The sequence below is a fragment of the Phaethon aethereus genome (assembly GCF_964289735.1).
Source record: "Phaethon aethereus genome assembly, chromosome: 1".
Classification (NCBI taxonomy): domain Eukaryota; kingdom Metazoa; phylum Chordata; class Aves; order Phaethontiformes; family Phaethontidae; genus Phaethon; species Phaethon aethereus.
In genome coordinates this window covers 221921512-221945715 of record NC_138575.1, presented here as the reverse complement: position 1 = coordinate 221945715, position 24204 = coordinate 221921512, and the positions used below count along the sequence as shown (strand labels likewise).

The 24204-nt window shown below is 45.3% G+C and overlaps 1 protein-coding gene across 1 annotated transcript in view; it reads left to right on the top strand.

Annotated features, from left to right (window-relative positions):
- Positions 1 to 8058: 8058 nt before the first annotated feature.
- The window catches only part of POLD3 (DNA polymerase delta 3, accessory subunit), a gene marked incomplete at its 3' end in the record, with an annotated part of 29142 nt that continues 12996 nt past the window's right edge, over positions 8059 to 24204 (top strand). Inside the window, exons 1-7 of the mRNA XM_082001506.1 lie at positions 8059 to 9569; positions 11216 to 11271; positions 13188 to 13290; positions 15774 to 15813; positions 17883 to 18015; positions 20810 to 21074; positions 22413 to 22485. Coding sequence (XP_081857632.1) covers positions 9123 to 9569; positions 11216 to 11271; positions 13188 to 13290; positions 15774 to 15813; positions 17883 to 18015; positions 20810 to 21074; positions 22413 to 22485 — 1117 coding nt within the window. The 5' untranslated portion in view covers positions 8059 to 9122. The remainder of the gene's footprint in view (positions 9570 to 11215; positions 11272 to 13187; positions 13291 to 15773; positions 15814 to 17882; positions 18016 to 20809; positions 21075 to 22412; positions 22486 to 24204) is intronic.

Sequence of the window (24204 nt, the reverse complement as noted above, 5' to 3'; positions counted from 1 at the left end):
CACGCAACCCTGTTCACCCAAAAACCGGCTACTTGTTTACAGTGGGTTACTCTCCAGCTTGCTCAGCTCTTTAAGGTATAGCAGCAGGTAATTTCAGGAGTGCCGGTGCACACCACGTAGTGGGGATCAAGGGGAGTTGCCCCGTTTCAGCCACAATTTGCATGAGCTGAAGATGCTGCAAAGAGGCAACTGTATAAGGTTCAATGAGGCTCAATGCTGGGTCCTGCACTTGGGTCACAACAACCCCATGCAACGCCACAGGCTTGGGCAGGAGTGGCTGGAGAGCTGCCCCGTGGAAAGGGACCTGGGGGTGATGGTCGACAGCCAGCTGAACATGAGCCGGCAGTGTGCCCAGGTGGCCAAGAAGGCCAACAGCATCTTGGGCTGTACCAGCACTAGTGTGGCCAGCAGGAGCAGGGCAGGGATTGTGCCCCTGTACTGGGCACTGGTGAGGCCGCACCTCAAATCCTGTGTTCAGTGTTGGGCCCCTCACTACAAGAAGGACGTTGAGGTGCTGGAGCGTGTCCAGAGAAGGGCAACGGAGCTGGGGAGGGGTCTGGAGCACAAGTCTGATGAGGAGCGGCTGAGGGAACTGGGGTTGGTCAGTCTGGAGAAGAGGAGGATGAGGGGAGCCGTCATCGCTCTCTACAGGTACCTGAGAGAGGTTGTGGTGAGGTGGGTGTTGGTGTCTTCTCCGAAGTAACCAGCGATAGGGACGACAGGAAATGGCCTCAAGCTGCACCAGAGGAGGTTTAGATTAGATATTAGGAAAAATTTCTTCACTGAGAGAATGATCAAGCATTGGCACAGGCTGCCCAGGGAGGTGGTGGAGTCACCATCACTGGAAGTGTTCAAAAACTGTGTAGATGTGGTGCTTAGGGACATGGTTTAATGATGGACTTGGCAGTGTTAGGTTTACCGTTGGACTTGATGATCTTAAAGGTCTTTTCCAACCTAAATGGTTCTGTTATTCTATGATTCATGCCGCCACTCCGTCTATACTTTCACAGAATCACAGAATCATTAAGGTTGGGAAAGACCTTTAAGATCACCAAGTCCAACCATCAACTCAACACCACCATGCCCACTAACTTTAAACTGGCATAAGCCTGTGAGAGACGCAGCAGTGCCACCATCCTGCTGCTCCTCAGCAGCAGCATTTGTGTGACAGGGTGTCGAGCTGGTTTGAGGGGGTTGATCCAGACTAAAACTAGTCCACGAAAAAGTTTGTTTTAACCTTAATTGGTCTTCCTAGCCCAGTTCGCAGCATGGCTGCACAAACGCTCATGCTGGCAGTAAGGAGGAGACGGTGGGTGGTGGGAAGCAGGCAGGGAAGAGCGGGATGGCTGCTTCTAGCAGAAGCTCTGCTTTGCATAAGCTGAAGAGTAACGTAGCAGAGGAATAGCAGCAGAACTTCATCGCCCAGGCTGGTGGCATGCAGCTCCAGGGCTGCCAGGCAAGCGTGGTGTCCAGCTGTCACCTGCTGACTCAGCCAGGGAATTGCATGAGAAGAGATGATTTTGGAAATGCGGTGCCCAAACCTCGGTACGAGGTCAATGCGTTCACAGACCACATCAGCTGTCGTTGCTGTTTGGCCATTTTGCAAGCTTCTGTTGAGTAGATGATCCCTCTCATGACTGTAGTGGGTCTTTTTCAGAATTGCTGTTTCTTGCTGCCAGTTACCAGCTGTTCTGGGTTATTTCCCCCCAAAATGTACTAATCAGCCTTTTGTGAAGTTGAATCTCACAGGCAGTAAAGTAAAAATGTATGGAGACATCAAAAAAACCATCTTCAGCCTGTTCCCAGAGCTCAGATCTTGGCGTGCAAGGGGTAGCTTCAATTTTCTTACTACTTTCCTCGACTCGGATACAAGATAGGGAGGAGGGAAGCAGTGGTCCTGGTGTCTCACTCTAGGCACAGTATGTGGCTTGGCTGAGCTGACCCCTACGAGTTTGCTCCCGATATCTCCTTGCCTGCTCGGCCCCGGGATGCTGGAGCTGTGCACTGCACTGCATTTGGGGAGGTGCCTTCCTGCTCATTCTCATCTCTGCTTTATCAGTAGTCATTCTTCAGAGGATTTTCATTATTTCCTGGCTGTTACTCTTGTTTATCTTCTTTAATAGCCTGTCTGCTTGTGGAAACAGATCCGCATAGCTGCTAGAAAACAAGCTGTTCTGCCACAGCTCCTTCTGTGCCCATCCTACTATTGAATAAATGTCAAATACTCTGCGGTTGAGGCACACTAATTATCTTGGAATACAAGACATCAAGAAGAGGAGTGCATAGGGGAACTATTCCATCAATCTTCCCATGCAACCGGCCTCGAGAACATGCTCAGAATGAGATGTGGGTGTTAATGTCCTGGGTTTGCTGAGTTAGAATCATAAAATCAGTTTCTGTTCAGGAAAGCTGCATTTCTAAGAAGACTGCAGCACTCATTCCTGTGAGAACAAGTTGGTAAGTTGGTAAGTTTTCGTTCATGGCCAGCCATGGTATGCAGGTTTCCATAGGGATCAAGATCTCTAGCAGCCTTGAGACAGCCAGGTGCTAAAGCTGGGAGGAACAGTGGCCAAGGCAGCTGAGCCAGGCTGGCCACCGGAAGTATTCCGTACCAGGAACGTCACGTTCACCATAAACTGGGGAGTCTACTGGGAACGGCTCGCTCTCTCCACAGCTGCCACCCCTGGAGGGTCTCGCCCATCGCTCTGCTCCTGGTGCCGGCTGTCCCTTCACCGGAGCTGTGCTGCTCGCAGGGTTCTCCAACCAGCCTTCGCTGCTGGGAGCGCGCAGCTCGCGACCACTACACGGGCTGACTATAACTCTGTGTACTTTATAGTGCTGTAGTATTAATATTAGCCTTATTCTATTAAATCTGTTTCTCTTTCAACCTATGTCAACCCATGAGTTTCCTTTCTTTCCCCCATTTCCCTTTCTCGGTGAGGAGGGGGTTTTTGGGTGGTAGAGCAACTGGGAGCATTTAGCCCGGAGGTGGGCTAAACCAAGACAGCTAATAACCTGAAGTTGGAAATGCCACAATCACTAACGTGACTCAACATGGGAAATTTGTCATGATGCTTCCGAAGACGTTCATGTCAGTCATCTGTATTTACATGTGGTAACATGCACTTGGTGGTAGCAGAGATCATATTCTTCTGGCTGATCCATCCCCAGATGGCTATACGTGCCTTTTTATACTACAGTGCTTAAACCCTGCATTTTTATTTTTCAAGAAGGGACTCAATACAAAAGTACAGGAAACTTTGGCACAAAAGACAATACAAAGTATAAATCTATCTGCTCGTACCGTTAACAGTGCAACATTTCTCTTCATGAAGGCGTGTGTCACTCTGACGCACCACAAAACACGTGAGTGGGCTTGGGAACCAACTCCAGATTAAGAAACTTAAATTTAGGTGTCTCCACATATGCTGGGTGTCTAAAACTCCCCGTGTCGGTACCGTCAGCAGTGCCAGGAGTGATTCGGCTAAGACAGACAGCAACCGGCTGTCAGCAGTCACACTGCTGTTCTCCACTGGTTGTCAGAGGGGAGACGCATTCCTTCTCATACATTCTTCTTCCACCTGAAACGTATCTTAGCAGTTTCCTAGATGCATCTCCCTTGTCAGCATTACTGTTGCCTCACTCTTTGAGCATCTGAAGATTTTTTAATTGTGAACACGCATAGAAAAGAACATAGAAAAGATGATTAAGCCATGCAAACAAATGCATCTGTCTCAAATGTAGCTGTCTCCTGTGATATCAATTTTTGTTCCAGTTTTTGGACTGGCCTGTACTGATTCTGACCCTTGCAAGCCTAGAAGCAAATTAATTGTGTTAACAGTTGGACTCTATGATCTTAAATGTCTTTTCCAACCTAAATGATTCTATGACTCTCTGAATTTAATTCCCACTGTTTTTCTGATGGCGTTTGATCCTAAGCCTTCCAGATGTGCTTTTCTATTTTGTATAGTTAAGGCAGGAGCCGTCACCTTGACTCCTTCCTTAGCTATGACTCGCCCATCACACAAGTTTCCTACTGAAAAGATCCCACTAATTCTACCTGGTTATTTGTAATTCATCTCAGTAGAAGAAAGGAGGAGGGTCAGGCTCTGTATCTCCTTATGGATCTGTCTATGGCCTCAGGTTGTGCCAGGGGAGGTTTAGATTGGGTATTAGGAAAATTTTCTTCACTGAGAGAGTGGTCAAGCATTGGAACAGGCTGCCCAGAGAGGTGGTGGAGTCACCATCACTGGGGGTGTTCAAAAACTGTGTAGACGTGGCACTTCGGGGTATGGTTTAGTGGGCGTGGTGGTGTTGGGTTGATGGTTGGACTTGATGATCTTAAAGGACTTTTCCAACCTTAATCATTCTGTGATTCTGTGTCTTACAACTTCCATTTTATAACCAAAAACTTCCACTTCTGCTCACATGGGATGCATTTCTGCTCAAAACCTGGATCTTCAGATGCGTCTAATAGACTTGATGAGCTCCAAAAGGAAATGGGTGCCAGGACCTTGATGATTTTTGGACTGATTCTATTAACTGTGCTTTGACACTGGGATCTCTACATTTCTGTCCTCCCTTCAGCATTGCTCGGTTGCTCAAGGAAGTCCCCTCTCATACGGCATTAATTAAAACTTCAACAGAACTTCTTTCACTCAAACTCCTCCTCAGGCAGATGCTTGCCAGCAACTATATATAATAAATTTCCAAAGATGCTGCCCATTCTTTTTTGGTTGTTGGAAAGCACTTGTGAAACAAACATTATTATAAGTCCTCAGGCTCAGTTTCTGCTGATGCTGGTGGTTTTGGCTGTGGGCAGCTGTAAGTACAAGACATTTTGTTACTAACAAGCGATGTTTGAAAGAATCCTTTATAGTGCTTTGAGAAAAAAGTTTGGGAGTCGGGATACTTGGGCTTTACACCTGGGAGTATTGAAAGATTCTTGGACAAATCACATAACTTCTCTGTGTCTCAGTGTCGTCATCTTTGAAACAGGGATAACATTTCTCCACTTCTTCAAAGAGGAATGTACGTTTAATGTACTTTTTTCAGGGCCTCATATGAGACTACTGCAAATCCTATACAAAAGGGTATTATCAGACTTTTTTAAGGGAATAATCCCGAAGTATTTTCAGATCCTGCATTAGGATTCATACAGCCTAACATCTCCAGTCATGCAAGAGAAATCCCAGGCACATACTCTTCAGCATCTGTCAGTTTGCTGCATTAAAATAAGATTACTTCTCTTGTTCCCATTTTTCTTCTTTTTAAAATTACGTATTTTAGCTGTGAAAGATCATTTGCAAGTGCTACCATGCAGGGAAAGGAGACAGGGTGGGTTCTAGTCTTCAGCTTCTTGTTCAAGTTAACGAGCCTGTAGCTACATGGCTCTAACGTGCAAAACTAAATAACATTCACTACAGATCGTAAGGATCCGTGCACCTCCCTGGTCAACTAGTGCTGTCCTTATTTCCAAGATTAGCATAGAATTATGATGCAAAACAGTGACAAAGTCATCCAGGTTGCAAGGAGATGTTTTAAAGGCCGTTTTGTACTTGGGCAGGTGTTGATGCTGGCACTGAAAACCGGGCTGTGTGCAGTACCAGGGTGATCACTGCACATCCTGCTTTCCTCAGGAGAATTCGCTGGGACCTAAGGACTGCTCTGCACGGTTTGTGTGAGACCCCACTGCTCCGTTTCTTTCCAGATTTCCTTTTCTGGCTTTTTCACAGAAAACAAACAAACAAACAAACAAACCCAAACCAAAAAAACAGATTCTCAGAGAATAAACTGGGATTCCTGCAACCACCAGGTCTGAGAGCGGACCTAATCAACTTACAGTGAGATTGCTGCTGTCTACAGTGGTATCAGGGAGATGCACCTAGTTTACAGCTTGGATCTAGTATGTACAACCCAAAAAGTGGCAGTATTTACCAGGTTGCTTCAGCACAAGTGGACATATGATCACAGACAACAAGCCAGGTTATGACACACACCCCTGGTTAGCTTAGCTGCAGTATGGGGTCCACAAGTGTTCAGTTACAAAGCTGTTCGATCTCTGCTGATCATAGAAGCACAGAATCACATCATGGTTTGGGTGGGAAGGGACCTTTCCAGGTCACCTAGTCCAACCCCCTGCCATGAGCAGGGACATCCCCAACTCGACCAGGTTGCTCAGAGCCCCATCCAGCCTGACCTGGGATGTTTTCAGCGATGGGGCATCCACCACCTCTCTGGGCAACCTGGGCCAGGGTTTCACCAGCCTCAGTGTCAAAAATTTCTTCCTTAGATCTAGTCGAAATCCACCCTCTTTTAGTTTAAAACCATTACCCCTTGTCCTATCGCTACAGGCCCTGCTAAAAAGTCTGTCCCCATCTTTCTCCTCAGCCCCTCTCAGCCCTGGCAGCTGCAGGAAGGTCTCCCCGGAGCCTTCTCTGCTCCAGGCTGAGCCCCCCCAGCTCTCCCAGCCTGTCCTCCCAGCAGAGCTGTTCCAGCCCTCGGAGCGTTGCTGGGGCCTCCTCTGGCCCCGCTCCAGCAGGTCCATGTCTCTCCTGTGCCGAGGGCTCCAGAGCTGGACGCAGCACTGCAGGGGGGTCTCCCCAGAGCGGGGCAGAGGGGCAGAACCCCCTCCCTCGACCTGCTGGCCACGCGGCTTTGGGGGCAGCCCAGGACATGGTTGGCTTCTGGGCTGTGAGCGCACATTGCCGGCTCCTGTCCAGCTTTTCACCCACCAGGACCCCCAAGTCCTTCTCCATGGGGCTGCTCTCCAACCCTTCACCCCGCAGCCTGTGCTGATGCCAGGGGTTGCCCCAACCCGGGTGCAGGACCCTGCCCTTGGCCTTGTTGAACCTCACAACATTCACACGGACCCATTCCTTGAGCTTGTCCAGGTCCCTCTGGATGGCATCCCGTCTTTGCTGGGGGGTTGGACTAGATGACCTTGAAAGGTCCCTTCCAACCCAAACTATTCTATGGTTCTATGATTCCCTTGTTTCACTGCTCCACTCATTTCCAGCTCCCTGCAAATTTTGCTAGCAATGCCCCTCTATTTTCTTCTCATGCCTCGATAAAGATATTAAAGAGGTTTGGGTAAACAGCAGGCTCCTTCCAGCTCCCACCAGGAACAGCCGGTACCTCCTCTCCCAGCTCTTCCCTTGCACAAGGCAGACTTGAAAAGCCCATTTGTAGTGTAAGTCTGTGGGTAAGTTATGAAAGTGCTTAGAAAAATCATTGCCTTTTTGTTACAAAGTTGGACCTTTCTCCTGCTCCTTTTGAAATCAGAAAGAAAAACTGTGACTTCAGGGAGTGAAAGGTTCGTGCTCAGCACTTGCTAATTAAATGTGTACTTTGCAGCGTCACTAATATTTAGGCTGGTGTCACAACCTCGGGTACCCAGAGGAAGATTACTCCTTTGAGATGTTAAGTCTAATTTTGTGATCTTTCCTTGCAAACCAGCAGAGTCTGTCTCTTGTCCTCTCTTAGAGCTCTCAGGACCAACACAGGAACGCATTCATCTCACGCACCCAAATTTCATTTGAATTTCTCCTGATGAGTGGTTCAGTTCCGTAAGCTGTGGCACTACACATGGACCTCCCAGTTTCCTGAAGCTAGTACTCCAAGAGGCAATCTATAAATCAGGAAAACACCTAATGCTCGTAAAGGTAATATTTTAGCGATGTTGTCATCAGAGGAACTCACTTCTGACCCTAACAGCACATTTTTCAGCTCAGCACTGTGGCTCACCTGAAAACGCAGAGAGCAGAGGAAACACGCACCAGTTCTCTCTCACAGAAAGGGATACCGTGGCAGTGTTAGACACTAAGAACATATTTCTTTTGTGTTGCTTGTACCTAACTGTCAGTAAAATGAAGACAGCCATCTGCATGCACTGGCAAAGGAACAGGTCGCTGCCCTAAGGGTTTTATTTTCCCGGTGAAGGGAGAGGTCTATGGAATTGATTCAGGGTGGTTTTGTATGTTATAAAATATTCCAAACCATTTAAATCTTGGGTTCAATTTGTAGGCAAGACTATGCTAACCTAACTGGATGGTATATGGAAAAAAGCAGTTCATTGAGCTAAAATAAGCTGATAAATGTGCCAGAAACAGAGGGATTTGGGTCGATGAGGTCCAGGGAGGGTGGGAGATGCCAGACATCGCTCTCCCAGCAGCAGCAATCCCTCAGCCCCAGCCAGCCCCGGCATGGGACCATCCTATAAACCAGCCAGGACAGGTAAATAAGAAACACGGCAAATAAAATATAGTATAAGCCACACTGAAAGGAAAAAAAACACACCCCACCTCAAAACCTCCTCATATATTTTATCAGATTTTAAATTAACTTTATCATGGAGAAGTATTTAGAAAACAATATAGCTATATCAATGAAGTCCTCAGCTTCCTGTGAAGCTGTATTACAAACGGGACGCAGATGGGATGAGATTGGGAATTAAAGATTGGGAATCTCATGTTCCAGTGTTTGCTATTTATCGTAAATAAAAAAAAAAAAGAAAGCGTAGCGTAAAATTTAGCAGGTGCTGTGAGCAGTGCTGGAAGTGGTCTCTGGTGGAAATACGGGACAGTTTAACTGAGATTAAGACCAGTTTTAAGTAACACCTCACCTGACGACAGTAGGTGTTTGGGGGAGGGAGCAGCAAGGCTCTGATGCCTGGTTTCCCTCCGCCATTCCGGTGAGCATCAGGCAGGGCTGAAAAAAAAAAAAGGAAAATCAGAAAAAATGAAAATTAGTGATCCCCAACAAGTGGGTGGTTCACCTTCCCTCGCTCCGCACCGTGGCTGACCCTGCCCCGGATGTCAGGGCCAAGGAGCGGCCTCAGCCCCCGGCCACAATGATGGAGGTGGGGAGGAGTGGGATGGCGGGAAGGCCGTGGGGCTGTGAGGGGACGGTGTGGAGCCATGGGGCCGTGGGTCTGTGAGGGGACGTGTGAGGACGTGCGAGGGGATGGTGCGGGGCCATGAACCTGTGAGGGGACAGCGTGGGGCCGTGGGTCTGTGAAGGGCCGGCGTGAGGATATATGAGGGGACGGGGCTGTGGGGCCATGAAGGGGCAGTGTGGGTTTGTGAGGGGACAGCGTGGGGCCATGAGGGGAGGGCACAGGGATGTGGGGCCACGAAGGGACAGCATGGGGCCATGAGGGAATGGCGTGGGGCTGTGAAGGGACAACGTGGGTCCATGAGGAGACGGCGTGGGGCCGTGAGGGGACAGCGTGGGGCCGTCAGGGGACGAGGCGGGGCCGTGGGGCCATGAAGGGACGGTGCGAGGCGCCGGGCCGGCAGAGCGGAGGGGCGTGGCCTGGCCGCGCCGGGACCGGCACAAGGACCACGCGGCTCCGCCGCGCCCAGCGCTCTCCTTTTTGTCCCGGCGCGGCTGCCGTTGCGCCCGCCCGCGTCTCGGCGGGTTGCCATGGCGGCGGGCTGGAGGCCGCGGCCCTGAGCTGCGCGGGAACCCGCCCGCCTGCGGCCTACCCGAGCCGGGGTCGGCCCGCCATGGAGGACGAGCTCTACCTCGAGAACATCGACGAGTTCGTCACCGATCAGAACCGCATCGTGAGTCCCGCCGGCGGGGCTGCGGGGGGGAAGGGGCGGTGCGGGAGGCTGGCGCCGTTGCGCGGCCCTCTCAGGAGGGGGCGACCCCTCCTCCCCCCCAGCGTGGCTGCCGTTTGCGGGGGGTCAGCCTGCATATTTACCCCTTCCCCGGCTCAGGCTGGGCCCCACGCCCTGCTCTGGCGGTGCTGGGGCCCGGGGGGGCTGCAGTGCCCGGGCCTGGGGGTGACACCGGTGCAGGGACACACCCGGCCCGCTGAAGCACAAACCCGCTGGGAGCAGCTGCTTTCCGTTGGCAGTCGGAAGGGGAGGCAAAGGCAGTGCCCCCCCCCCCCGTCGTCGTCGTCGTCGCACCCACCTGCGGGACGCGCGTGGGTGCCCAGCTTCCTTTCAAGAAAGGAGGCTTCGGCCGCTGCGGCTGCCTTGCCCCTCAGGGCTGTTTGCTCAGGTTTTACTCATCTTTGGGGATGGATGTGCGGTGCCTGGCTGCGTTTGCAGTGTTTGCTTTTCCGCAGGTCACAACGTAGAGTTTATACGGCTTTCTGTCAAGCTGGACAGAAAGTGCTTTTCTTGTCAGGATCCCCCCGCCCCCGACTTTAAATTACTTTAATGCCTTTGAAGAGAATTGCTAATGGCATCATTTGTGTCACAGGAAAAGCAGCTCCCCCCAAATTCCTTATGTTTCCTAGCAGGTGAGCCTCCAAAAAAAAAACCCCACACTTTAAAACACTGCAGTGTTTTAGTTCAAGGTATAAATGACACAAGTATATAAAAGAGTGGGTTTTTTTCCATGAAAGGTTGAAGCAATCTGGACCGCTATTTCAGCTGAAAAGTAAAATTGCTACTTATCATCTGTAGCCTCTCGAAGCCTTGCTATTTTTAGGACAATTCAGAAAAACAGTAGGCACATGTGCCAGTGTGTCTTTCAAAATAAAGTCTTTTGCCTAGGAACTGATAGAGTAAAGTTAATGCATCTTGTCTGTCAGTTGTATCGACATGTATTAACATGAGCTGCCTACATTGTTATAGTTTATTTCAGTAAACTGCTAGACTAATAACAATTTAATTGTTGTATTTGAGACAGGAGAGGCCCTAGCCTGAGGATTAGTTTAAAAAGGCAGAGCAGGAGGAGAAACAGGTTTAAAAGATGTGCCTTCTTTAAATAATACAACAAGTCAGTGGGCAGGGCTGGGTTTAGAGCTGTAGTCTCTTGAGATTTGGCAACCATGCTGTCAGACTTGTGATGCAGCTGGAGGTATCAGAAATATGGTAAAACCTCAGTAGTTGTTTGGGAGAGCAATAAGAGCGTCTCACAATTAAAAATTGTGCTGATTAATTTTTTTTCTCAGTTGTGAAGCTAAGCAGTGCGGGTGTTTTGAAGGGCTTTTATTTTTACAATGGCATTTCAAGAAGTTGTTCACAAAAACACACCTTTTAGGGTAGTTTGTTTAGGTCTTAGGGATTCAATCTACTCATTAAAGCACAAGTGGGTTGGTGTCCATGTGCTCTCACTTCTGACAGGTTTTGCTGTGAGTGTCTTGGAGTGGGGTGCTCCTAAAGAGTTTGATCTACCCATGAAACAAGCAAAGGAGCGTGGTTTAACAAATCAAGAGAGGTTTTCTTACTAAAGTATTGTTTTTCTTGTGCAGGTGACATACAAATGGCTAAGCTATACTCTGGGAGTTCACGTCAACCAGGCTAAACAGTAGGTATTAGTCCATCCCATGAACCTTTTGTTTTGTGGCAAAGCCATGTTAATTACTGTTTTCATTATTGTGGTTAGTGTATTAAAATTATCTCTCTGGAAATGTTTAAAAATCCTGCGTGTCCTCTCAGGTACAGTCAGTTACGTTACTGAACAGTGTTACTCACTCTTCCTGTAGGCAGATCTTGCCTTGACTTTGATGGGAGTTGTGCTTTAGAGAGCAATGCTCAGCTGGACACCTTGTGCTGTTTCACACCATAAATATGAATACTTGGGTCAGGATAGAAATTTTAGTGCTATATTACTACAGAAATGTATGTAGCTCCTTTCATCCTGAAATAAGGATGTGTTTTCTGCGCTTGGCTCCAGTCCTGCAAACAGAGCTATGCCGGTGAGAATCTGCCACTGCATATCCCAGGTTAGGATGCTGTACGTTATCCATGGATATTGCTGGGAGCAGAGTCAGGAAAATGCAGACCAGCACTAATGGTAACGCAGCTCATGTGTGTGGCACACGCTCATCTGCTCTCTGATCACCCTGCTGCATAGTGCATCACCCATTATAAATATCTGCTTATCAGGCTTGATGGGCACAGGTAGATCTCTGAAGGATGGGGAAATTAGCTGTGCTGTCAGAATGTTTTTGCTTTTCCACATAGTGTATATTGAAGAATTGTAACCTTTGAAATATAAACCAAAGAATGAGCTTGCAAGGATTCTGGGATTGTTGCTATGCAGCAAGGTAAAGTTAAGCATAAGATTTGAAGGCTGCTTAAGAGTGTCAAGTCCCGCAATACAACTATTTTCTCACCTTGTTTCTGGCTATTGCTTAGACCTAAAGGGGCATTTGCTGCAGTATACTGAGCCCAGCTTCACCTGTGTTGTCCAAATTACCAGAATATCAACTCGGGCATCTAATGTAATGAAGAGATTGTTTGGTCTTTCCTCTGTGTGTGTGTGAACAATTTAGATGATGTGTAAATCTGAGTGTGCTTCAGTGGTGGTATAGACCTGACTGGAGAGCTTTGCTGGGAACAATTCTGGTCATACAGTAAACTAGAAGGAGACAGAGAACTTCTTGCAGTGGAAAAAGATAGCCCAGGTGAAGCAGAGGCACCTTCTCATACCCTGGAAAGCAACCTGGAGATGGAGAACTCCAGTGGCATCTTTGTGCTTAAAACTCTCTCCTAGAAGTTGGAAAGTGCCCGATAACACAAGTGAATTGTTTTAGTGATTGTGCTGGCTGTGACAGCATGGTAATTACAGTCTGTCTCTGTAGCAGTAGCGATCTTCAAGTATCTTTACCAGATAGTGTCCTCATGGAGTGTGCAGTAGTGTCTCTGCCCAGTTACGTGGGTTGGTCATCATAAATCAGTGGTGTAAGCGGGAGCTGAAAGGTTGAGCCCTGGCTCAATCTTGTCTTCACTAATTGTGCTCTTTCCTCCTATTTCTGATCACTGTGCCAGTGGGTGTAACTGGGATTATATATATACACCTGGTAATGTGATTATGTACCAGAAATCACCAGTTTCTGTCAGGTGTTTCAGAATGCTGGGTTGTAACGAGGGAAACAGCCTTTCTTGAGGGAGAGACTTTGGAACAAGCTGCCCAGAGGATGTGAGACCATCTGCAACCAACTGTTAAAAGCTTTGAGAGCTTGTATTTGTTGCACCTTTGGTTTATATAGTTATTGGACTGAGATTCTCCAAAGTGGCAGAGAAGGGAGGTGTCTTGGTAAGATGAATTTAATCCTCGTTAAAATAACTGTGCTTATGTGAAATGTTTCCATGTCAGGCTGGCTTTAGTGGTTTTTTTGTGGTTTTTTTTTTTTTTTTTGTTAATGTAAGCTTCACGGAAGGGGTGGTGACAGGCTCTTTCCTTTCTAGGTGATTAACACTGGGGGTTTTTTTGTGCAGGATGCTGTATGATTACGTAGAGAGGAAACGAAAGGAGAATTCAGGAGCTCAGCTTCACGTCACCTACTTGATAGCAGGAAACCTCATCCAGAATGGACATGTTGTGAGTGTTTTATTTCTCAAAGGTGTCTGTGAGCTCTTTGTTCTTGTGTCTTCCATCTTGTTTTGTAATCTTTGGGTTAAAAGCTGAACGTGCTCTTTTTTTCCAGTAACAGGCACAGCGTACTAGGTCTTTTGTACATTTACAAAATCAGGTACTATCTCTGTTCCAGCGTACAAACGATGGGGAGGAAAGATCAGTTGGTTATGATTTGGTAACACAGTGCTGAATAATGCACCAGGTTTTTATTTAATTACATTAAATCCTGTTACCAGTCATCTCTCAATCCTATCTCTATTATTGGACAACAAAGATTATAAAAACAGTCTGGAGGGGCCTGCTAATCTGTTTCCCAGGGTCTGCTGTGGAATGGAATTGTGCTAAGTAGTGTTTGGAGAGAGCTTGGCATTCAGTTAGAATAGAATAATAATGAATAATAAATAGAATAATAAATACGTACTTGAAGCTGATAATTACACCAACTTCTTTTTTATCCTGGTATACAAGAGAAACATAAGTTTAGTAACAGTGTTTTGTGTTTAAAATGCTTTGACGTATTAAGCAGAAGAATTGCTACTTAATGTGTTAATTTTTTCTCGTTGCTGTTCATCAGAGTTTCAGGAATGTGGTCTAAAATTTCAGGCAGGTATTCCAGAGGCTTTTGAAAGATGACAAGCAAATTGAGTGCCTGTTTCCCTTTGCTTACAGAAGTATTTAATAGCCAAACACTAAATGCCTTTGACATCCCACTGGGTGTCTCTTCATATATTTAGATACAGATTTAGCTATTCACATATTTCAATACCCAAATATGTCTTACAGTTAGAGTCCATAGTCTTCATTTAGAATTAAAACATCTCAAGGTGTCCTGAGTTTTATTTGTAAATGGACAGGGGGGAGAATGGAGCAACAACAAACCTTTTTGGCTTTCCTAAGTAATAAATTGGTTCACATGCGTAGAACATTCTCTTTAAATCTCCATATTTGTCTGAAATTGAAGGTAATTATTTATCATATTAGTTCTGTATAATGGATTATATTTATTTAAAGCTGTACGGGTAGTATCACATTTATAGCCTGAATTTAACAGGTTTTTCCTCCAATTTCTTTTGGAAATAACAAGGTAGCATCTCTTGACTCACTAGAACTTGGCACAGGTTTGTCAATGCATTCTATTATTTTAAAATTTGCCACAATGTATTTAAAACAAACAAGTAAATTCTGACTTAAGATACAAATTTTTTTTTTTTTTTTAAATTCTGTCTTAGCAGCTTATATATTTTTAAGAAAAGATCTACCCAGGTAAACATATAAAGGTCACTTTTTTTTTTTCTTGTTTTTAAAGATCTTTTTGAATACTGCAACAGCAGTATGCTAAGAAAAGTGACCTGTGGGTGCAGTAAGTTGTTAGGGGCTGAGATGAAGCAATGCCAGACAGGAGGAGTTTAAAGTTCCTCAGGCTGGATGTCTGAGCGCTAACTGGTGTGGGTGGGAGAAGAGGTCAGGTCTGGAAGATGCGTCCAGAAGATGTGCAGGCATTGGAGGAGCTGGTCCTATTATCTGGCACAAGTCAATTTTGGGTAGGAAAGGGATGTGACTGCCTGAGCTGCAGCCCTGTGCTTGCTGGTAACCCTGCACTACTGTCTGCTGTCAGTAGGTGTAGCCACAAGGCTGTGGATTCAACTGCAAGACTTGTCTGGAAGGAGATAACAGATAGAAATCACTCCCAAATAATTCTCATCGTGTCTTAAGCGCTTCACTCTCTTTACTTGCAACTTTTTATCCGCCTCAGTGAGGGACCGAGACTCTCAATCTTTCTTTACCATTTCAGGTTGTCTACATTTTCATGCCTCTTATTTGCTGGCTAGTCTGTGGTATCAGTTAATCACAAAACTAAGGGTTGGGTTTTGTCCAGTCTGCCTCTTTGGATACTCTGTTTTAGCCTCAGCCTGTTAAATGTCATAGAGCAGGTATAGTCTGTGAAGACTAGCTGTAGAGCACATTTCCAAAAACATTCATATCTGGCTTTTGAATTAATGCTTGATTTGTCATAGTGTTTTGCTTCTCTGGTGCTATGTCTGTGCTACAGATTGCTATGTTAGAGTTTACTGGCAATCTAAATACACATGGGTGATGTGGGCTACTGCGGCAGATTTCGAGCAGTTGGGTCATCAGCTGTGTTAGTTTGCTTTTCTCTGATGTGCTGTGCAGATGTGTCTCATTTCCTGGTGTCAGGAATGGAGGACAGAAGATTTCTTTAGGGTTGTAGTCATCTGTGAAACGGCCTATTAGAAAAGTAGAAAGATAGAGCTTTAAAAACTAGTGGCTAATGACTGTTTAAAGGCATTAGCAGTGTTCTGTGCAGCCATAAAGCTGCACGTATAATCGGTAGACTTTCCTATTCAATAGATAACTGAAAATATCAGTCTTAACTTACAAAAGATCTTTTCAAGTTTTAAGAGTGCAATTTATTTATTTTTTTACAGTGCCACAAGGTTGCAGTAGTGAGAGAGGATAAACTTGAAGGTAAGCAGATCGTGAAAATTATGTGGGTTTAACTTTTTTCTTTGAAAGAACAGAAAAATGAGTAAAGCTCAGAACTTGCCAGCTGCACGTAAATGCCTAGTCAGGCTGTTGGGTTCAGGTGTGTACTTTTTTGTACTAACTTTTTCTCAGAACTTTTAATATCTGAGCCAACAGCTGTGTAACTTCAGACTTGTGATTTGGGTCTGCCTTTTTTTGTTGTTTTAATGTTAAACAACTTAGTCTTTTCCACCTCCCTGCCACTGACAGATGGCTTCTCCTCAAAGGTAATAGTACCTGAGTAGTGTACAGCAGTGTCTCACAGCATTTTAGATCAATTATGAGCCTTCAGGCTCCCAAGGATGCTGAAGCAGATAAGTCTAGTCACTGGTTAAATGCAATTGCAGTCTTTGTTTTCCCCGAGTGAAATGGGTATTAGTTAAATGTCCCATGAGAACATTCTCAGTTTTGTTTGGGGTATTCACTTTCACAGTGAAAGGTGAAAAAACCCCACCACTATTAACACTGCTTTGTGAAACTGCTCTCCATGCACTGTCTGTTGTCTTACCATCTTTCCAGGTCTGGTCCTGCTGACGAGATCTGATCTGTAGCAATTGAAATACAATTACAGACTCTTCATCATTTTCAAATAACATCTTTGGCATTTGAGAACATACTGCAGCATTAGTCACCTTAAATATCCATACTAATGATCTAACTTTGCTTGAAGAACTTGTGTTATTTATCCCTTTTTGAAATCTGAAGTGGATTTCTAACTAAAGTTGTCTTCATCAGGGTAGTAGAATGTCAAGCAGTGCAACTACTATCTGTCATGTTTGTTGAATTACGTGTGCTGCGTAATGTTCTGTTTTACTGTGGAAGAAAGGGTTGTTCATGGTTTTTGTATTAGAAGACAGGCCAAAGGTATGACTTACATCTGGAAGAGACTGAGATTTGTGACGGGAGTAGGGCTGCGTAGTCTAGGACTGGCCCCAAGAAATGATTACTGTGTGTATTTTTACAGTGCCCTAGAAGCTCTGTCTCAGACCAGGACTGTGTGGAAAGAACAATATAAGCAATGAACAAAGAATTCCTAAAAAACAACCCTTGTCTCAGGGGGCTTACTGTCTCAATAGCACAGAAGAGACAAAACATTGATTTCAGCAGACTACTAGAGAGGACACTGTGACACTAGCTGATACAGTGGATGCAACCTTAATGGCCAAAAGCAATTCCAGCAGGGTAAAGTTATCGCTGTCTGTTTTCTTCCTTAGCTTTAGGTAGTCATATAGATATTCTGGATCCCAAACACCAGATATTTTGAAGGTAAACACAGAGACATTGCTCTTAATTCATTTGTGTAAGAACCAAGAGTGTATAGTGGAAAGCATCCTTATGGAGTCAGTTAACTTGAATTCGCTACTGTGTCCAGGAAAGATGTGGACCTGTTGGAGCAGGTCCAGAGGAGGCCACCAAAATGCTCTGAGGGCTGGAACAGCTCTGCTGGGAGGACAGGCTGGGAGAACTGAGGGCGTTCAGCCTGGAGAAGGCTCCGGGGAGACCTTATTGCAGCCTGACAGGGCTTAAGGGGGGCTGATAAGAAAGATGGGGACAGACTTTTTAGCAGGGCCTGTAGCGATAGGACAAGGGGTAATGGTTTTAAACTAAAAGAGGGGAGATTTAGACTAGATCTAAGGAAGAAATTTTTGACACTGAGGGTGGTGAAGCCCTGGCCCAGGTTGCCCAGAGAGGTGGTGGATGCCCCATCGCTGAAAACATCCCAGGTCAGGCTGGACGGGGCTCTGAGCAAGCTGCTGTAATTGGGAATGTCCCTGCTCATGGCAGGGGGTTGGACTAGATGGCCTTGAAAGGTCCCTTCCCACCCAAACCCTTCTGGGATTCTCAATTAGTGAGCATTGGAAGAAGGGACAATTACACATTTTTGTATTCACGTCCTTGCTGTGATGTGGTCTGTCAGTCTTTCTCCATCCTTGGTAGAGCCTGATACTTAAAGTTGCCACCTGATTCTGTAAAGGTTGTGCTAACAGAGGACTCTCTTTCCCCCCCCCCAGCAATGAAGTCTAAGCTAGCCACGATTGCGAGTGTGCATGTCTACAGTATTCAGAAAGCCTTGCTCAAGGACAGCGGGCCACTCTACAACACAGACTATGATATTGTCAAAACAAACCTGCACAACTGCAGCAAGTGAGTTGAGTCTTGTTTTTTCTTCTTATGCCATGTGATTTGAGACTGAGATGTTGCTACATAGTGCACTTCAGCAGAAGTCAATGGTTACCAGATATGCCTGGATTTTTAGAAAGCTAGAAAAAGATACCTTCTAAGTCATGCCAGACCAGTCCCCAGACAGCGCATTGTATGATTGTTTCGTAAACTGAGCTATTTCCAGCTTATATTTGGTTCACTTGCTCCGTTACTCCAATGGGCAGATGGTTCCAGTACCTTTCTTCTCTGATGGCTAGAAACCTTTTTCTCATTTCCAGGCCACACTTAATCATGACCATTTTTATCCAGTTCTCAGTCACACAGAGTAAATCGAAACAGACTTACAAAAACATGAGTGTTGTGCTCAGCAAAGCACTGACATGAGTTTGCTTCCTGTTTTGTGAGACTGTTTTCGTTCACTGGACTCATCCACCTCTCTGAAGATGTCTTACAGGCATCATTCTCCATATATAAGATGAGAGCCTGAGGCACAGGGGAACCATACGAAACAGACCAAGCAGCACAAGAGAGGTCCTGGAATTCAGAGGGACTTCAGTCTCCAGGGGTCATTGTCTATCCTCTTGAACAGTGCCTGGCAGCTGTGGCTTTTCATTTATATGTTGTTTCCACCACAACAGCCTCAGCTTGATGTAATCAGTACGTACGGTGCCATGACCAATCTGGTTTAGAAGGGGGATGCCTGAATGTTGTGTCATAGAAAGAGTATAGAATTTGAAAGTAGAAACGTAGCTGTCTTCAATGTGTTGACAAGAGAGTGACTGACAAAATAATGTCCTAGAAGCTGTGTGTTTCAAATGTGAATGTCAATACCCTGGTAAGTGCTCGAAAACCCTGCTTTAATGAAGACGCATGCCATAGGCTTGCCTGCAGTTGCCTTGTTCCAGTCTGTTTACTCTCGGGCACCCCTGCATGGTGATACTTGTGTCTTAGCAGAGTCTGCCTTTCAGACTTGTACATCCAGAAGGTTTAGACAATTCAGGCTCTGAAGTAGCTTTCTGAAGCCTCTGTGTAAATCCCTGCCTGTCTTTTGGAGCAGAATTTCCCAAGCAAATTATGAAAAGTTCAGCTTCTTCACCTGTGACCTGGCTGAACTAAATTCAGACTGACCCTATTCCCTCTCCCTTGTTGACTACATGAATTGTCTTTTACACTGGAGACAAGAGTCCTGCAGTACCTGCAAAACACAGGTTTAACTATGTGCATGTTTATAGCAAACAGAACCCACTGGCTTCTTATGCTTCCCTCTCAGTCCATATATCTCACAAACTCTGGGGCATGGATCTTTATTCTCTTCTGTGTTTGTATGGGAACCTGTTACACTGTGAAGATGGTGGAGGTGGCTAGATGTTGTACTAATATAACTAACTGGATTTAATGTGTGTTGCTAATGTCAGCTTTCCAAGCAGAAGCAGCTCCTTGCTTGTAGAGCATAGTCCAAACATTGCTTATTTTTTCAATGGTTATTTAGTGAGTTTTGGATCAAGCCCATAAGCTATAGTCACGCAGCAGCATTAAGGCAGGCTAACTTCCCAAGTGCCTGGAATGTGTGAGGTTTAGATGTGCTTGCTGCACAGTCAATATAATGTTTGACGATAAAACGTTATTTGTTATCTGGAGGGTTGATGGTGTTGCTTATGGGTGAGTGTGTAGGAGGAGTGAAAGCTGCCCTGAATGCAGTGTTGACCATGATGAAAACAGATTGAAAGTATAAAGGGAAGTAGGAATATGCTTCTTCAATGTCTCCTTTCCTTCCTTTAAAGGTTTGAATGTCAAGAGATTGGTGCTGCAGCCTGGAAATGCTGTAGAGATGGTGTTGTTTTGTTAATGCATTTCAGTTCCTGATCTGAGTAGAAGTGGACTGTGCATGTGAGCCGCTAATGCTGAGGCACAGAAATTAATTGGCAGAAGACTGGTTTATTTCTTATGCAAATAAAGATATGCTGTGTAATTCAGTGGATTGGAAGGCGTGAGTCTGTGCTCTTTTGTGGCATTTCTGTAGGAAATCTGGAAAGCCTCGCCTGTGATTTGCACAGTGGGGAGTAGAGTTCAGTTATTTTTGGGTACTGCTATTCCTGACTGTCAGGGAATTGTATTGTAACTGTGAGCACATCATTTAGTTCTTATATCCCCGTATCCCCAAACAAATCATGTTTCAGACTGTTACAAGCTGAGATGTATCTCTGTCTACTAGTGATTATATGGAAATGACTTTATATAGTTAAGTCTGAATGTCCTGGCTATCTTCTGAGCTGTTTCAGTAGTTTAGCTTCAGTTGTGATTTACTTACCTGGCCAGTACAATTGTGGCTGCTTGTTGCAGCAGTAGTGGACTCCGTCAAAGCATCTGAAAGTTGTAAATGTTTTAGATCATCAGGCAGCCGTACAATTTATGCTGCAAACTTTAGAGAGCGTAACCCATTTAGGAATAAAATGCAGTCTGCTCCATCTCCACCCTGGGTGTGGAGACAGGCTTTTTCCCCCCCATGAAATCTGAACAGCTTGTTTAGCATTTGAATGCTCTGGCTGTTGCTGACAGGTTCAGATGATCTTTTCAGTAGAGGTCTCCATCGCTCTCATTCTGTGCCAGCCTTTCTTGTCCCATGCACAAACTAGACTGCTTTCCCCCCCCGCCCCCCCCCCCCCCCCCCCATAACAGGAAAGCACAGGACCAGAGAGACAAGGTGCTACTGGGGAGGAAACCGAGGTGAAAAATGAGAAGTTAAAAGGCTAATTGAATTTTTCACTCCATCACACAGGTTTAGTGCCATTCAGTGTGCCGCTGCAGTCCCCAGGACGTTGGCCGAAGTTTCTCAAGCGCAGACGTCTGTGCAGGCTGGTTCCCAGACACCAAGTGACACGAATGCTGTCAGCGTACCTGTGGTCAACGGCCACGGTCCGTCAACTGCTAAAGAGACCTCGCAGCAGCCCAAAGGGATCATGGGAATGTTTGCAGCGAAAGCAGCTTCCAAACCCCAGCACACAAATAAAGAAACTAAAGCAGAGGCTAAGGAGGCCCCAGGTGTAAGTTACCTCAGACCCTTTGGCAGCCCTCTGGGTTAATAGCTTTAATGAACCGCTCTTGTAGCGTCACTCTTACTCGACCTAAATAACCTTAACCAGCCGTAGTGCAGCCTCGTCCGCTGCAGCCAGTGCTACACTTGCTGTCTGCTGGGAATGGTTGGTCACTCTTTTTGTAAGTATTTAACTGTATGGTTCAGTCATCTTGGGGGAGAGTATATTGTACCACGCTCTTTGACCTACCCACAAAAGTGTGTTTGCCATAACTTTGACGCTTTGATGTTCCTCCTTGAGCCAGATCTCCAGCGAGTATAAACCAGCATAGCTGCATTATTGAGACAATTGTTCCGTTGTCTTCAGTTATGCCAGTATATACACCGGTTGAGGATCTTGCTCTCCCCATTGTGCTTAAAAGGATTTGTTTTGAGCAATAAGTGAAATGTGAGAACGCCAGGTCTTAAAAGTATCAAGGTGTTTAACTTGGTCTGTGAAGGAAGTTTCAGAGCTTGACCTGTGAAAGACTAAATTGTTTATCTTCTCAACTGCTGCTTTTTCCAGGGATAGGATTGCATATTAATTTTAATTAGTATAATTGTTTTTAAAGCAACACGGCCAGTAAATGGGTATTAAAATGGTAACGTTCCCTGCATATGGTTTGGCTTTTTTATAACAGCCATTATTATATTACTGTACCAACAGTACATTTTGGTTCATTTCTCTGATTTTATAGTGAATTTAGAACTGATGAAATATGCGTGTCAATGTTTTGGGAACTTCAGTGTCTGTTTGCCTTTTTTTGCAAATAAATGGGATCAGGAGGCCAACCTTACTTAGGTGCGCTCTGTGTGTGTGATTTTTCACTTTGGTGGTGGCTATATTAATGGAATAGAGCAGTGATATTTTTTGCAAACGACTCAGCAGAACAGTGTACGTGCCAGTGTAGCTGGATAAATTTTTCAAGGTTTGGCCAATCTGTGTTCTTTCCTCTGTCGGTTACTGTGAATTGAAGCACTGATAGTTTGCAAAAAGAACAGTTCTTTACTGGGAACTGACCCAAGTCTCAACCACTTATTTCAGTAACACTGTCAGCCATCAGATAGGAATGTGACCCAAGTTAAATTCGAAGGCCTAGCTAAGGAGTCGTAAGTAACTTACTCTCAACCCTTTGATGTATGTAATATCTCATATCTTCAAATTCTTCTGAACAGATACTGAAATCTAAGACACTGACTACTCAACAAGTTAGACGTATTTATTTTGCTTGTCCAGAAGCAGTACTATGCATATTGAGGGCTGTATTGCATGAATAATTCCTGTGGTTACTCCTCTGTTTGCTTCTAGGTGCCTGCAGTAAGCAGCAAACCACCAGCAAAGAGCAACATAATGAACAACTTCTTTGGAAAAGCTGCCATGAGTAAGTGCTTTATAACATGCATCTGTTTTCAGAAACCATTGTGGTCAGGGACCAGCCTGCTGTAGTTTAAAAAAAAAAAAAAAAAAAATCCTGAGGGATATTGGAAATCTCTTTTTTTTTTTTTTAAACTAAGTGGCAATTCAGAAAAATCACTGATATCAGGTGTCTTGTTATACAGCTGTAATGGGAGGCATAAACAGAAGGAAGCAGAACTCTTCCTTCCCACCCCCGGCCCACCAAACTTTTCTTTATATCCCCTCTTATAGTTTCCCATACTATTCTTCTGCTCGTTTGGACTCAGAGGGGTTAATGTTTTTGTATGCAGCTCTTCAGATGAAAACTAAAAGTTGTAAGTGGAATTTTTCAGACAAAGCTTGCTGGATGGAGATCAATTAAAATGACATATTTGTGCAGACTAACCCAGGAAGGATTTCTAGTGCAGAAGAAATCTGTTTTAAAGTGAGTACTTCTGGCTGGAAGATTAGCTATTGGAAAAATATTTGCCAAAACCTGTTACGCAGAGCCTGTTAACGATGCTTGCTTTTCATCACAAGTCACTGAGGAGTCTATAGTTAGATTTAGAGTTAATTTCTTTACTGAAAAATGAAGAGCTAGTAATTGGAGGGTAAAAATGAGGGGTGGCCTTCCCCTTTGAGCAGGCATTTGGACTAGGTGGCCTCTGGAGGTCCCTTCTGACCTGAATTATCCAGGTCTAAAGAAAATATGCTGAAGCTTTTAAATAGACATTGGAAAAGGACTGTAGGACTTTCTTCAAAGGTGCCCTTATAATACCGAGTACAAGAGGATTCAAAGAAGAGTTACTGGGAGAGAGTAAACAGCAAAGTTCACTTTCTAACAGACATCTGTCAGAGTTTGCAGGGTACAGTTCCAGCACTGAACACACAATGCGCAGTACTGTTGGGCATCTTTGAGTTCCTGTTTTTGTGAGACTGAGGGAGCTGAGGATGCTTTCAGCCTAAGCCTCACCAGCCTAAGCACAGTTAACTCAAGTAAATTCTTGAGATCTGAGAAGACCCCTAGACCAAAGTTCATACGCTGAAAAAAAACAAGAAGTTGAAATTGCGTGGTAAAGATAATCTGGTGGTAAGGGAGAAAGCTTTGTGGATGCATTTCTGCGATTTCTAGTGGGGTTCACTTCTCTGAGTCCTGTCAGGGAGCACTTCAAGGAAACTTGTGAGGTGGCTGCAGGGAAGGAGAAAACCAAGCAGAAATGGAACTGATTATGGGTATAGAAGAGAGAGGGTGATTCCAGGAGCCAGATTTATTCCCTACATGCTGTACATCTCTCCTGGCTTCAAAGATTTCACCATTGCCAGAAAGTCCCAAGTTAACAATAATTGGGTCCTTCGGCTTTCTGCTGTTGATCATAAATAAGAGAGCTGTCATTCAAGTTCTTATGTATGAGATGTTTTCCCTTGCTCAATGAAGCAGCCAGCCTGTTTTCCAGGCAGTGTCAGAAAGGTGTTGGCCTGAAGTCTTAGCCCTCTCGGCAGCCTCTGTTCCTATTGACAATGTAGTTGATCTCATTGCCATCTCGGGCATCTTGTGCTTGGAATGATTCAAGTTTCTAACTTGTCTGCTCCTCTGGGGAGGAGCTATAAAGCTGCTGAATGAAGCTCACAAACTGTAATTAGGTGCTAGTGTGCTAACAGCACTACCTATCAGGTTGATAAATATATTATTTTGCTGTCCACTCCC